General features: G+C 34.7%; 1 protein-coding gene across 2 annotated transcripts; it reads left to right on the top strand.

Annotated features, from left to right (window-relative positions):
• The first annotated feature begins 3055 nt into the window (after positions 1-3055).
• Positions 3056-13570, top strand: LOC128212055 (decapping and exoribonuclease protein-like). Of its 2 annotated transcripts, none has more exons than XM_052917299.1 (7): positions 3056-3371; positions 4355-4461; positions 4949-5044; positions 6195-6303; positions 9103-9238; positions 11162-11256; positions 11504-13570. In XM_052917299.1, exons 1-7 carry the CDS (start codon positions 3106-3108, stop codon positions 11604-11606), a joined length of 912 nt encoding a protein of 303 aa, XP_052773259.1. In that variant the 5' UTR covers positions 3056-3105; the 3' UTR covers positions 11607-13570. The 2 variants fall into 2 exon arrangements, with proteins under 2 accessions (XP_052773259.1, XP_052773258.1); XM_052917298.1 differs by having other exon boundaries at positions 4355-4584.
• The last annotated feature ends 287 nt before the right edge of the window (positions 13571-13857 follow it).

The following is a 13857-nucleotide window of genomic DNA, read 5'->3' as shown; positions in this document are numbered from 1 at the left end:
ACCAACTATTCGAATTGCATAATAAATATTGCATTGCCATGTGAAAGTCAAATTGTCGATAACTATATATCCATTGCACGATTACGTGCTATATTAAAATATTAGGAACTTTTGGCATTTTTAAAAATGGGGATTTTTTGGCTACGTAGCTGTTATGAACTTTATGAAGGTATACAAATCATATTCTTTCTTCATCATTTAAGTCAAATAAACATAATAATACATTGATATTAAAAATAATAGTTTTGGCATCAATCTGTATTCCATTGAGGCAATGCGAGGGATAGTCAGAAAGGGTTTTGTGAAGCTGATGCTAAAATTTGATATTTATAACATCATTATTAAGATAAGCTGCAGTATCACAGATTAACCGTTTTGACAAATTATTTTTTTGTCTTAGATTGAGCCAAGTTCTGCGAAAATATCTGCAAATCAGTGATATAACACTGTTGACAAAAGATCAGATCGCAGATGTTCATATTTCCGTTTAAAAACTTATGGTCTATTGCTAAAAGCGTTACTTACGGCTTAACAAAATACATAATACATCAAGTTTTGAACTTTAAAAAGAAATTCTGCAATATATTTTGTCAGCAGTCTTATATCACTGGTTTCCATGCATTTTCGCATAAAGTGGCTCGTTCCAAGACAAAAAAAGTTGTCAAAACGTTCAATCTGTGACAGTGCAGCTTGAAACAACTTTTGCAAAACATATTGCTCGACTCCACCAAGATTGTTTATCTTTCCGGAACCCAAACGAGTTCATGAACAGATTTGATACAATCAAAAATATGGTCAATCTCATGCCTGATTTTGGTGACTGAGTGGCTACGTGCAGGGCGAGATATCAATGAATTAGACAGTCGTGTAACAAGTTGAATTTCAGACTATTCATCTTGTTCTTTTAAGTTCTTTAAAAATAAAATAAAATTGCTTGTCGTCGTTGGCATGATTCTTTATATTTTAAGAAATACCGGCTTTGTACAAAATCTTAAAGATGCAAACTTACTCCCAAATAAGTTTTACCACAATTAATACAAGAGTTAAATATACCAAAAAAAAGATGAATAAATATAAAAAACAATGGTTCTTATGAAGGATACCGAGGATTTTTTTGCGTTTTCAAAACTATAAAATACACGGTCACAATATTGTTATCAGTAATTAATATTTTCCATAAATGCATTATTTAGTATGTAGTTACAGGTTTATCATTCAAAAATTAGTTTTTTTGTACATGTGTATGTATTGATTTTGAATAAGAGTGTCACTTTAAGAAAACTGGAGTAAACATGCTGTTGCAATTCACTTACTCAAAGTTCTAACGCTGTCATTTTAAATTGTTATTTCTTTACTTAAAATTTTGAAAACACAGATATCCTATGGACTCTTTTGAGTACTACGTCATCAAGATATGTACGATTAAAGCGCCTAGCAAGTATGGAGGACACATGTCAAATTTGCGATTTGCGTTACATTTAAACATAAAATAATCAGAAACGATATAGACAAAATCGAAAGCAAAATGTTCAGTGAGTGGCAGTGACAGCACAAATAGCGATTCGCAATCAAATTCGAACTGCAACATATGAATTCTTGTACGAGTAGCTACATATACATGTTGACGTACAATTAGTGTTATGTAACCTCTGTTTTGTCGTTTAATGTACTTCCTTCTTTGCATGAAACAGTTTAAAAAATCAACCTGCTATAACGACTGTTATTTCAGGAATTCGATACGTATATTATTTGCATATTTGATGACTCATGTTTTTAGTATATTCTTTACGAAGATTAATGTAGATATAAAATATCAGTCTTTAATGTAAATAATATTACCAGTCAACATTTTGACCTTGCAATACTTCAAATAAATCGAATTCTAATCCTTTTTAGACCAATTAAATAATGTATACAAAACAGCACATAACTTAACTGCACTCTAGTTTCGGTCATTTAAATCAGCAGGCTATAGCCTATACTAAAATCATATGGGGCAACGCGACACACTCATATGAACTTCAGTAGTTGCTTCAACCATCTACTTCATTGGTACGAATACCATAATGTGCAAACCGTTTTATGTGTGTATTTTCACTTTAGAATATATAAGTTAAAACAGTTGAATGTTCAAATGAATCTATATCGAGTTGGCAGAAATCAGTGTACAACTACATCACTCTGACTTCTAGTTGCGAGTGTATATTCATATTTGTGCGTCCAATCGGTGATGTTGAGGTAGCCTTTGATAAATTTAACATTTATGACGTCAAGCTGTTTAATATAAAGACGTCACAAAAATGTCGTATTTTAAATACTATTAAACGCACAATATATCCCTAAAAATATATATTTCTAATGTTCATTAACGTATTCTTGACTCTTTATTGCGCTTTAAGAAATTGCGCTCCAGAGGTTTTGCAATCTTATAAGTCTCAAGTTTTAGATCAAGCACATTTTTTTCCATATAATGCCGTTACCTTTGCGTGATATACGGAGTATTATAATTACGGTATGGACATTTGTTGAAAGTATCAATAACGTAATATGTTTCGCAACAACAGCCAAAAATGCATTTCTTCGGACTCGGTCTCAATACTCTTTGAATGCCTTTAATGTGTCCGATACACAAGTACGTGCTTTTTAGATGGCTACTTACTTGGGCTACAAGGCTTTCTTAAACAGAGAACGATTTACATTGTATCAAGCTCTTCGGCATTACTACAAACAATGTATGTTACTGGTTACCACATATGGTAACGCCCTTGACAAGGTACGTATCTTGTATAACTGTTTTCCTCAAAGTTCTTTATTTAGTCGAAAATAAACAGCAAATCGAAGACTTAGCGCAAGATTGATGTAATGCCTTCTATTTCTATTCTAATTTACATTCATCTTACACTAGGCCCGAAGCAAAACAAGGAAGGGATCGATATAGTGACACGTATAAAATCAATGTAAAGATAATGTCTGTCAAAAAAAATCGAACATAGGGTTCCAATTACAAAACAAAAATATATACGAGACATGCTTCTGACAATATAAAGCTATTTTCAGAAAATTTAAGAGATATGGATTTTATAAATCTTACCATTTACTTTCAAAATGGCGAGGTTTAACACCGACATTGGACGATTTGATTACCCAAACTCAGGTTTAAATCGGCCTGAAGAACTAGGGTGCTTCTCATTAGATATTAACAGAGAATTTCACGATGATACAAGCCAGAGGAAATATTTTATTAAACCTTCAAATTATGATAATGTTAGTTTTGATCTGACAAAAGGATACGAGGGAATGGTGAAAAGAGATGAATTTAAGGACGAACAGATCGACCATCTTCTGAAATGGATAAATAACCATGAGCTGGGGTAAGTGGTTAAGGTTTCTCAGAAACAGAAACTCATAAAGATATAGGTGAGTGGAACAAAATCAATCTGATCCAAATATACGCTTAATTTTATGCAGTGGTCGAATTTGTAACGTGCGAGCCAATGAAACACCAACACCAGATAGCCGAGCTTTCTGGCGTAATGAAACTCACATCAACAGATCCTTCAGGGAAAAGCAAAGATTGTTGAAGTTCCAACTTACTATGCCTCACAGGACAGCTAAGCTTTCTAGCAAGTGCATAGAATTGGAGACTATGAACGCACATCCGCCGCATACAGCGGACCGTTACATTACTTTCCCCTCCGAGAAGACTCGTTTCGAGTCTTGGTCTGGGACTGATCTTATGGGTAAGGCAACTCCGTTCGGCAGTTGTCATCATCCCACCGCTGCCACCATTTGTAACGTGCGACGGTAAACAAACAAACACCAGATAGCCGAGCTTTCTGGCGTAATAAAACACCAACAGATCCCTTCAGGGAAAAGCATGTTCGACCCTGAAGGGGTCCACTGGTCTTTATATGCACTAACTTCTCTATTCTCACATAACCCGGGCTTTGCTAATTTGCATATTACCAACAAAGTTTACATCCGGTATGAACGTACTTCCGTTTTATACGGAATATTAATATGAACGCACCTCCGCCGCTGTAGACCTCTGCCGCCTTCAGGGGACCGTTACACTTCAACCATCAGGAAAGCAGAGCTTTAAAAATTGTTGAAGTTCCAACTTACTATGCCTCATAGGACAGCTGAGCTTCCTAGCAAGTGCATAGAATTAGAGACTATGAACGCACATCCGCCGCATACAGCAGACCGTTACAAATTCATTTTTTTAACCAATGGGATGACAGTGTATTCAAATATTCCACTTTTAAATTCCATATCGACGTATGAATTGGCGTAGTTATAGGTCGAATTAGTAGTATATTAGGCATTCACATGTGCTTTATATTCGTTTCAGAAATATGCAAACCCACTTCATATGCCGCAGGGGTTTGTTAAATCGTTTAATGCGTACCATGTATGCGAAAAAAGATGACTGGAAGTTCGCCGTGTCTCTTCACAAAGGTACCTACTACCTTTGTGAATGCCCCACTGACCAGAGCCTGGCAAAAATAAAACATATGATGGGAGAAAAAGACGAAGAGATGTGTGGATGGGGCTACAAGTTTGAGCAATATCTCACCGCAAGTAGGGCATAGTTTTACCAAGTGTGGTAGTCTTAGGTGGGCAGTCATATTCTATGTACCTTTATTTCTAATGTTTAGAGTCGAAAGAGATAACAAAGACAATGTTAGGAATTTTGATGGTTAAGGTCCAATCTCTGAAATTAATATCCCAGTGGAAACTCGTTATGCCGAAGTCGCCGGGATCTCGATATAAATTGCGAGCTGTCGAAAGATTTATACATTTGTAATCGGACTTAATGACAAATCTCAATCCTCCTTTTAATTTTTTGTATTGAAGGTACGGCTTAGATCCTTTAATGAAACGGTCCCCAGACGTTTACGTACCATACACATGTATTCACAAACATAATTTATTCGTTTTGCAGGTTCCGCAGATTCCGATCCATCTCCAGACCTGCAATATAACAACTGTGAAACCTTCTATACTGTTGTGAAAGCCACGATCGGCTCCCACACACTAGGTAATTTTGTACATCTAAGTCTTACACTTCTTTCATTCTTCAAGTTGAGTGTTCCATTTCTAGAAATATTGATCGTACGTGGATGGGTTTCAGTAGCTGTTAATAAGTGTATATAATTACTTAGGTACGTTATAACTAAATACCAAGTACCCGTATGTTATCCAGGAAGCACTCTCTATATTGAACATTGACAATACTATTTCAGTCTGATATTTTGTTTCAGTCTGAGTAATGCACATACTTTATTTGATATTTTGTGAATTCAGTGCAATACCTGCAATCAGAAGTAAAAACAAACAACAACATGAATTTTACATACTAGTATATGAAATAATTTCTGCTGGACTAGAACATGGATTCCTTGTCTGTTCAAATTTTTGTTTTAAAATGAGTTTTCTGCGTTCCCACGAGCATGCAAAATGTCCAAACCTGTTAAAAAATCTGACTGGGAGAACTTGAAATGGGTGTGAAACCAAAATACTTTTTTATGCTATAACTTTTTTTTTCAATTTCGATATCATAGAGTAAACTATTGATAAAAAAGTGTTTTCAGTTGCATTAGCTAAATATAGAAGGTGGTAGGTAGAATAATAGTTTTGGAACAACGGATTTGCCCACATTGTAATGTCCTATCAAACGATTTTCATTTTTTAATTGGATGCAGCCTATATACAAATATTAGATCTAATTATATTCTACGCGTTTATCGTACTTATCCAAATTTATGTATAATCATAGAACCGTTGAATACAGAAATTATTGGTCTGTTAAAGAAAATTTTATTTTCGAGCATAAATAGTTTTAATTATCTTAAAAATGCTTTTACGTAATATTTTTTTCTGAAAAAGTGTTTAAACATTCGCTTTTATAATTGTTACTGAAAAGATTTTGACTAGTCATAAACTTATTTAAACCGCAGAGCAAATGTTTGATAATGAAAAATGATCATGGGCTATCATGCTATTAGCGTACTTGACTAATGTATTTAACTGTAATGTTTTGTGTGGAAATAAACTTGTTTTCTGTTCATATTAACGGTATGGGTTTAATACTAATTTACATTATAATGGAATGTTTTCTGTTCGAATATAAGCTTCTAATCTGAAAATAGTGGCATGTTTTTATTAGTGAAATATCTAATTCGTTCCAGTGTATTCGGGTGAGGTCGATGCTGTTAGTACAGATGAACCTTTTGGAGAACATTATGTTGAGTTCAAAACCATCACACATTCCGCGTTGCAGAGAAACAGTTTCAAAAGGTATTACCTGATTGCCAACTGTTCGAACAGTGATTATAAGTATCTTCCATGGCCAAGAGTGTAAGATATCGAACCAAGCGTAGGGTGTTTTGCGGAAACGAGGTTTACCTATCTTAAACGAGCGGCTATGGTAGATGCTTTTGCTCCCACCTCAGTTAAAAAAAATATGTAAAAATGTTGTTTTTTTGCTGGAACTTTTTTGTGCTTAGTGAAAGAATTGCGTATGGATATGCGATAATTCATGCTTGTCATGGATATGCGCGCAGTGATTCAGATTATGTTTAAAGTGGAATCGGACTTTCAATAGTTCTAAGAAGAGTGAAGAATTATTTCTTGAAAGGTGCGTGAAAATTGTTTTATGGTGACATTTGAAGTGAGAAATAATTAATTAGCGTTTTAAATATTGCCACAAGACAAGGTTTCCATGATGCTACAGACGACAGTCTTCAACAAGGGAGGTAATTACAATGTGGTGACCATTAAAAAGGAGTTCCATACGGGCATTTTATCTTCGCCCATGGGCAAGATAAGAATTTCTAGCATGGTTAAATTATTGGATCTACTTATCTGAGGTGGGAGAAATCTGTATCTTATTATCTCAACTACTGAGTGTGTAATGAAGAGGGAACATTCGGGGGAACAAACTACCCTCTTTGTCTGACACTTTCAGTCATGGTTTAATTAAAACGTTTCATTGACAGAATTGTCAATACCACTAGCAACGGCTTATGCCATTTTCTGATTTCAAGTATTGGCCAGTCCTCAACTCAGCTATTGCAACTTGTCATGATCATTTGTGTAGCATCTCCGGTAAATCAATTTGATAATGCAACCCTGTGTTATTATGTTTACATAAATATAATCCTATTATTGATCAGATAATTGTTTGTTTGACAATTGGTGACAGGTCAATAATTAATTAATAGCTAGTGTTTATTTTTTGCTTTCAGTACGATTAGGTCGGTAGGTCGGGTGCATGTCAGTGACTACTTATCGTTAGGAAGACAAAAAAATATATGCTAAGTTTCTTAGTATTCAGGGCGAAATACCCATCGAAAGCCTATACAGCGCCCAGTGCAAATACGTGAGCTTCTAAAAGACTCGCTTTATAAAAACAATTTATGACTAAATTAAAATTTAGCCGTTATTTTCGTAACAAAATGGAAAGTTGGCGAATGTAATCTTTTTTTATAGATGTTCGGTTTTCAGAACTACTTTAAATGATTATTAGACATATGTTTGGCTATCCCATTTGCGGAGGCATGAGCATGAACACTAAAATGTTGAAAGAGCCCGAAGGATCTGAAAATTAACAAGTATTCGAACACATACGTTGTACCAAATAAGCAGTTTCCAGTTCATTGTTTGTTAATATTCAATTGATATCAATTGAACTTAAGAATATCTCGTAGTCGTTCGTTCTCGATGTTGGAGAGCAGAATATCTGACAGACACAATGTACCTTATTTTTGAGCGTATAGTGTTGTGTTTCTCGTTTACTGTGTTAAGCATTGACCGAGCCTTTTTAAGTAGTCATTTGTATTCGCTGAGCTATTTTCTATCGTAATTTATACTGGTACAAGCTCCTGAAGTGGTGGACACAGAGTATTTTTGTGAGTTAGCCTCTGTAGTTTAAATAAAAGCTCTTGAAGTGGTGGTCATAGATTATCAGTGTGTGTTCGCCTCTGTAGTTTCAGTACAAGCTCCTAAAGTGGTGGACACAGATTATTGGTGTTAGTTCGCCTCTGAAGTTTCAGTTCAAGCTCCTAAAGTGGTGGACACAGATTATTAATGTGAGCTCGCCTCTGTAGTTTCAGTTCAAGCTCCTGAAGTGGTGGACACAGATGATTGGTGTGAGTTCGCCTCTGTAGTTTCAGTTAAAGCTCCTGAAGTGGTAGATATAGATAATTGGTGTGAGTTCGCCTTTGTAGTTTCAGTTCAAGCTCCTGAAGTGGTGGACACAGATAATTGGTGTGAGTTCGCCTCTGTAGTTTCAGTTTAAGTTCCTGAAGTGGTGGACACAGATAATTGGTGTGAGTTCGCCTCTGTAGTTTTAGTTCAAGCTCCTAAACTGGTGGACACAGATTATTAGTGTGAGTTCGCCTCTGTAGTTTCAATTCAAGTGGTGGACACAGATTATTGGTGTGAGTTAACCTCTTTTGTTTCAGTGCAAGCTCCTGAAGTTATGGACACAGTTTATTGGTGTGAGTTCGCCTCTTTAGTTTCAGTAGAAGCTCCTGAAGTCGTGGACACAGATAATTTGTGTGAGTTCGCCTTTTTTGTTTCAGTTGAAGCTCCTGATGTAGAAGACACAGATTATTGGTGTGAGTTCGCCTCTTTTGTTTCAGTTCAAGCTCCTGAAGTTGTGGACACAGTTTATTGGTGTGAGTTCGCCTTTTTAGTTTTAGTTCAAGCTCTTGAAGTGGTGGACACAGATTATTAGTGTGAGTTTGCCTCTATAGTTTCAGTTAAAGCTCTTGAAGTGGTGGACACAGATTATTAGTGTTAGTTCGTCTCTTTTGTTTCAGTTCAACCTCCTGAAGTTGTGGACACAGTTTATTGGTGTGAGTTCGCCTCTTTTGTTTCAGTTCAAGCTACTGAAGGTGTGGACACAGTTTATTGGTGTTAGTTCGCCTCTTTAGTTTCAGTTCAAGCTCCTAAAGTGGTGGACACAGATTATAAGTGTGAGGTCGCCTCTGTTGTTTCAATTATAATATTTACAGGTACACGCACCTGAAGTGGTGGACAAAGTGTATTCTTGTGAGTCCGTCTCTGTAGTTTTCATTGTATTATTTTCAGGTACAAACTCCGAAATTGGTGGACACAGAGTGTTCTTGTTGGTGTTCCCGAGATTGTTTGTGGGCTCCGTGATGATGCTGGTATTGTTACCAAGCTACAAACATACACCACTCAAGATTTACCAACGATGGCCAGTGTAAGGCATATTTTGTATATTTTTATTAAGTATAATTTATTAAATAAATGTATTTCAATATCTATTTAACAAATGTTAATTGGAATGACTCACGAAATGTGAATGATTCTCGTTCGCCTTTATTTAAAAAATCGTGCTATATAAAAACAATTGTGAAACAAGCTATGGCAACATATATTAATCACTTTCGTTGGCATGATGTTTGAAATGATTTTTTACACTATGATAAATTCGATTTATTTTACTTATGCAAAAGCAACTTACTCACTTAAAAAAGAAGTTCTAAATCAAAGTGTTAACATTATTCTCTTTTCAAAAACGTTAATAACCCTTAAGGGGATAGAGAATTATTATCACATTTCTAGATACAAAATAAAAAAGCTGTAATTTAAATGGTATGAAATTGAAACATGATTTTTGTTCAAAATTCACACACAAAAGTTTTTGCCCAAAAGACCCTAAATCACACTCCTACTTGTAAAACAACTGTGTAAAAGCACGTCAGTTACCGGCATTTTGGTAAATGATTCATGTTCTTTTAATTCTCAATCTTACACAATCTTACAGAGATTAAGTCTGGTTGACCATTATTTTGAGTCGAATATTCAAATATTCTATCAAACGTTTGGTATTCGAATGTCAAAATCGATATTTGAATATTCGAAAAAAAAGTTAAATAAAGAGAATAAAAAAAAACTTTTACCTACAACACTGTTGTTGTTTATAAAGTTTGTTTGTCTTGTTTTTTACAACGATTGGCCCCTTATGCCAGAGGTGTGAATGTGATAACAATACACAAAACACGCGTCATAAAAGTCCCCTACTTTTACAATAACTGGCTAGAATTCGGGTTTAACACCAATGTGTTGTCATGGCTGCTAATTAAGCTGTGCAACATAGCTCAAATCGCCGTGATGATATGAATGCCATGTGCTACATAAATGTTGTTACAGATATGTGCTTTAAACAGTCTTCCATGTTTCGACACAATGTCCGTGCTTTGAAATGTAAATGAATAGTATAGCGTTTTAGGATATATTTCCTCTATTGTTGTACAAAACATGAGTCAAATCCGCATATATTTTCGTTTTATTATTTTACTAGTTCCCGAGTTGGTTTGGGTTTTCCATTGTAATACTCAATTTAGAGGCCAATCTCAGAACGAGGCTGATCATCCTACGGAAAACGCTATTTGACTGAAAATCCATCTAAATTCACATTGTTTACAAATATAATGGCAGCGGAATTGAAATTATTATATTTGTTGTTTGTTTGTTTATAATGTATTGTGTTTTTTTTTCTTTCTGAATATGTATAATTTTAAAGGCTTATTTAGGGTATTCAGGATCCTCTTCGCGCACTGGCTACGACAAAGTAGTGTAAACATTTCCCGGCTATTACTTAAGCGAATAATAATAGTAGTTTACTACATCTTCTAAAATATGTATTTCGGTAATCAAATATTCGATCGAAAGAATTTTCGAATATCAATTTTGCCATTCGTTTGCATCCCTAATTTTGAACATCCAAGCCATGTCATATGCCCGTTGACATGGATGTTATTAGGCTTTTAACTTTGTGTCCCTTAAATTTTTGACAACTAGGAGTGTCCATGTGGTTTCATCCATCCCATACTGAATGCACTTTGACATGGAGGTTGTTAGGTATGGGACTGAATCAAACTGAAATAAATGAACAGAAAATTTTCAAAATCCTCAACTGCCAATGGTAAACATAAAAATCACCGAATCATTCTGACATGTACTGTCTGTAGATAACCAACTTTGAACTCTAACATATACAATAAGGACAAAGTGATCAAAGCGTAGCAATTTATGACATCTTGTAAGTTTAGTTTTTAGAATTATCAATAGACGATTTTATTAGCTGGGAATGTATGTTATAAACATAACTGTATTTCAGGACATTCCTGCTCCATGGAAGCCAAATGTTTGCTTCAACTTCCTTGACAAGCTCCTTGACTTCATCAAATCTAATGTGACGATAGATGATCCAAGGTTTGTTAATTAAAATAATTTGTATTAAAGGTATTTGTTTCACATTGAAACTGAACAACTTGATTAAAGTATGCCTATTTTAATTAGGCAAGGACACGGAGTTTAATCGAAAATTTAACATTCTTTTGAAACTGTCAACAACCAAAGGGATAAAGGTTTAAACTAGATTTCTCAAGATTAAATCAAATCAGATATCCATCAAAATGAATTGTTAAAAAATACTTGTATTTCTTTTATTGTAAACCAGACTCGTTCACCTGCTGGAGTTTTCAGGCAGGGATGCGACTTGTAACCGGCTTCCAAGGGACTCCGAATACGCTTTCCTGCATAAATGGTATACTCACAATTAGCCTGGAGTATGTAGATGCTTGAGTCTAATCCAGATCAAACCGGTTCGATGCAACGTCATTGACATTATTAGGGCAGCTGAACGATTGAGACTACTAACACTATGTTATAGACATAAAAAAAAGGTGCTTAGACAATTTAAGCACTATTTAACAAAAACGGTTCCACCGTTCCGATGCAGCACTTGCCTTTGTACACCGTTACAATGTTGCAGGTACCTTTGTTCAGTGTTCGTTTGTTGAACGTCTCTAGTTTGAACAAACCTTATTAAAGCTGCACTCTCACAGATTGAACGTTTTGACAACTTTTATATTTTTTGTTTTGGAATGAGCCATTGTTTTTGCGACAATCCATGGAAGGTAGTAATATAAGACTGCTGACAAAAACATAGAACGCAGATTTACTGATAGTATACAAGTTCAAAAAAATGATGTTTTATGCCTAATTCTTAAACCGTAAGTAACTATTTAAGCCATAAAACATTAATTTTCGAACGGAAATCTGCGATCTTTTGTCAGCAATATAATATCATTGGTTTGCAGATTTTTGCGAAAAAAATGCTATTTCAAAGACAAACAATAAAAATTGTAAATCTGTGAGAGTGCAGCATTAACATGTTACATTTATGTTTTAAAATAAAACACTGCAAAAATCTATATTTTTAATGCAGCTCAAATACTCAGCGACATTAATTTCTTAATGTTTGGTACTTTCCCTCTCTATCCTCCTTTATAAATCATGGTCCAAAGTGTCCCAGTCATTCATTGCCGCCTGCTTCAATGCGTCAATGCTCGTAATGGTTTTGTCTTGTTATTGTTATTCGTTATTAATTCCCAAATTTCTCTATTGACTGATTTGCCCCAACATAACTGTCACCCTTTTGTCAGTAAACCACGATTGTGTATACATGACAGGTTTAAATTCCTGCTGCGAAACCCAGTCATCACAGTAAAACACATTGGTTGTTGGTATCAGACGTTCATGTATACCGCTTATCAAGTCAGAACAGTGCTAAAGCTCCCCGTACCTTATCCCTAACAACACATGGATCTCATTACTGCGTTTAAGACGCTGGTAAAGAGCAAGAGCCTTTTCCTTGATCCAAATAACCTTAAAAGTGGATATTTGGATACAGACATTATGGGTTTCCATCAGAAAATATGACATTATTCCAGTCATAGTATCTGCACTTAATACATTAACTAGTCTTATGTCCTCTGTGTAAGCTCCAGTTTCACGATAAGCAATGTATATTGAGCTCCTTTCTTCGTTTCGACTTATATTGCGTATGTACCTTCTGCTTTGAAAGGTTACTAAACTTTGAACCTTGTCTATTCATCAAATGTCAAGATCTGTTCAGGTGTTTTTACTGCCCACTATTTGCTGCAGGAATACTAAATGGCAGTGGTAAAGAAAATGTATTTGCTTGCATGTATTCCATCATTCATTTTTATATCACCAAATAATCTTTTTTTAGTTGCTCTCATTTGGATACCTAGTGTTGGATATTGTCTGCTTCAGTGAAAATCACGGGGATGTTACTCTAATATTAAAGAATTATCACCCCTTGCATCAAATGATTTTCGATTATGCTTAAATACTTTGACTGAAGTTGATTTGTTTGTCAAACTATGTATATGCTTCCCTTTATTTTTACCAGCGTGTTTGTAATAATATAAAACAGCCTTAATGAAAACTTCTATTAGGGACACAAAATTTCAACTTAGTATCCGATTACAAATTGATGGTAAACGCTCTTACCGTGATAAATTATACATATCGCGTCTAAATTACGACACTCATTTTTGTAATGTAAAACACACCCAATTGTGTTATGTGTGTTTGAATTTTTTTAGGTTTCTATATTTTAATATCGTGTTGTTTTTTATAGTTTTGTGCATATAATAACTCATGCTTTGTTGTGATTGGTTATATTTTCCATTCAAATAAATATATAAAAAAGTTATTAATATCATAACATGTTTGTGTGATTGTTTATCTTTTAGTTTGTATGTAAGTTTTGAAACACAATATCATTAAATATGTACTATACCGCTGTGTCTAATGAATGTTAAGTAATGTGCCGACAAAGATAAATTACTAATAGTATTATTCTTATATTGGTTGAATATCATAAATTAGGTTTCATTGCAAACAAACAACGTCTGAATAGTCTGAATATCAACTGAAATAATAGTTTAGACTTCATTCGCAATGCAAGAGGCCACTCAAACACCAAATCAGGCGTGGATG

Source organism: Mya arenaria, chromosome 12 (genome assembly GCF_026914265.1).
Source record: "Mya arenaria isolate MELC-2E11 chromosome 12, ASM2691426v1".
In the NCBI taxonomy this organism is placed as follows: domain Eukaryota; kingdom Metazoa; phylum Mollusca; class Bivalvia; order Myida; family Myidae; genus Mya; species Mya arenaria.
This window is presented reverse-complemented; position numbering and strand designations above follow the sequence as displayed.

Bases quoted from the DNA above. Each gene is read 5' to 3' on its own strand.
- LOC128212055 (XM_052917298.1), top strand. From the start codon at position 3,106: ATGGCGAGGTTTAACACCGACATTGGACGATTTGATTACCCAAACTCA. The intron at 4,585-4,948 runs GTAGGGCATAGT...TTCGTTTTGCAG, and splicing joins TGAGCAATATCTCACCGCAA to GTTCCGCAGATTCCGATCCA. The intron at 6,304-9,102 runs GTATTACCTGAT...TATTATTTTCAG, and splicing joins CAGAGAAACAGTTTCAAAAG to GTACAAACTCCGAAATTGGT.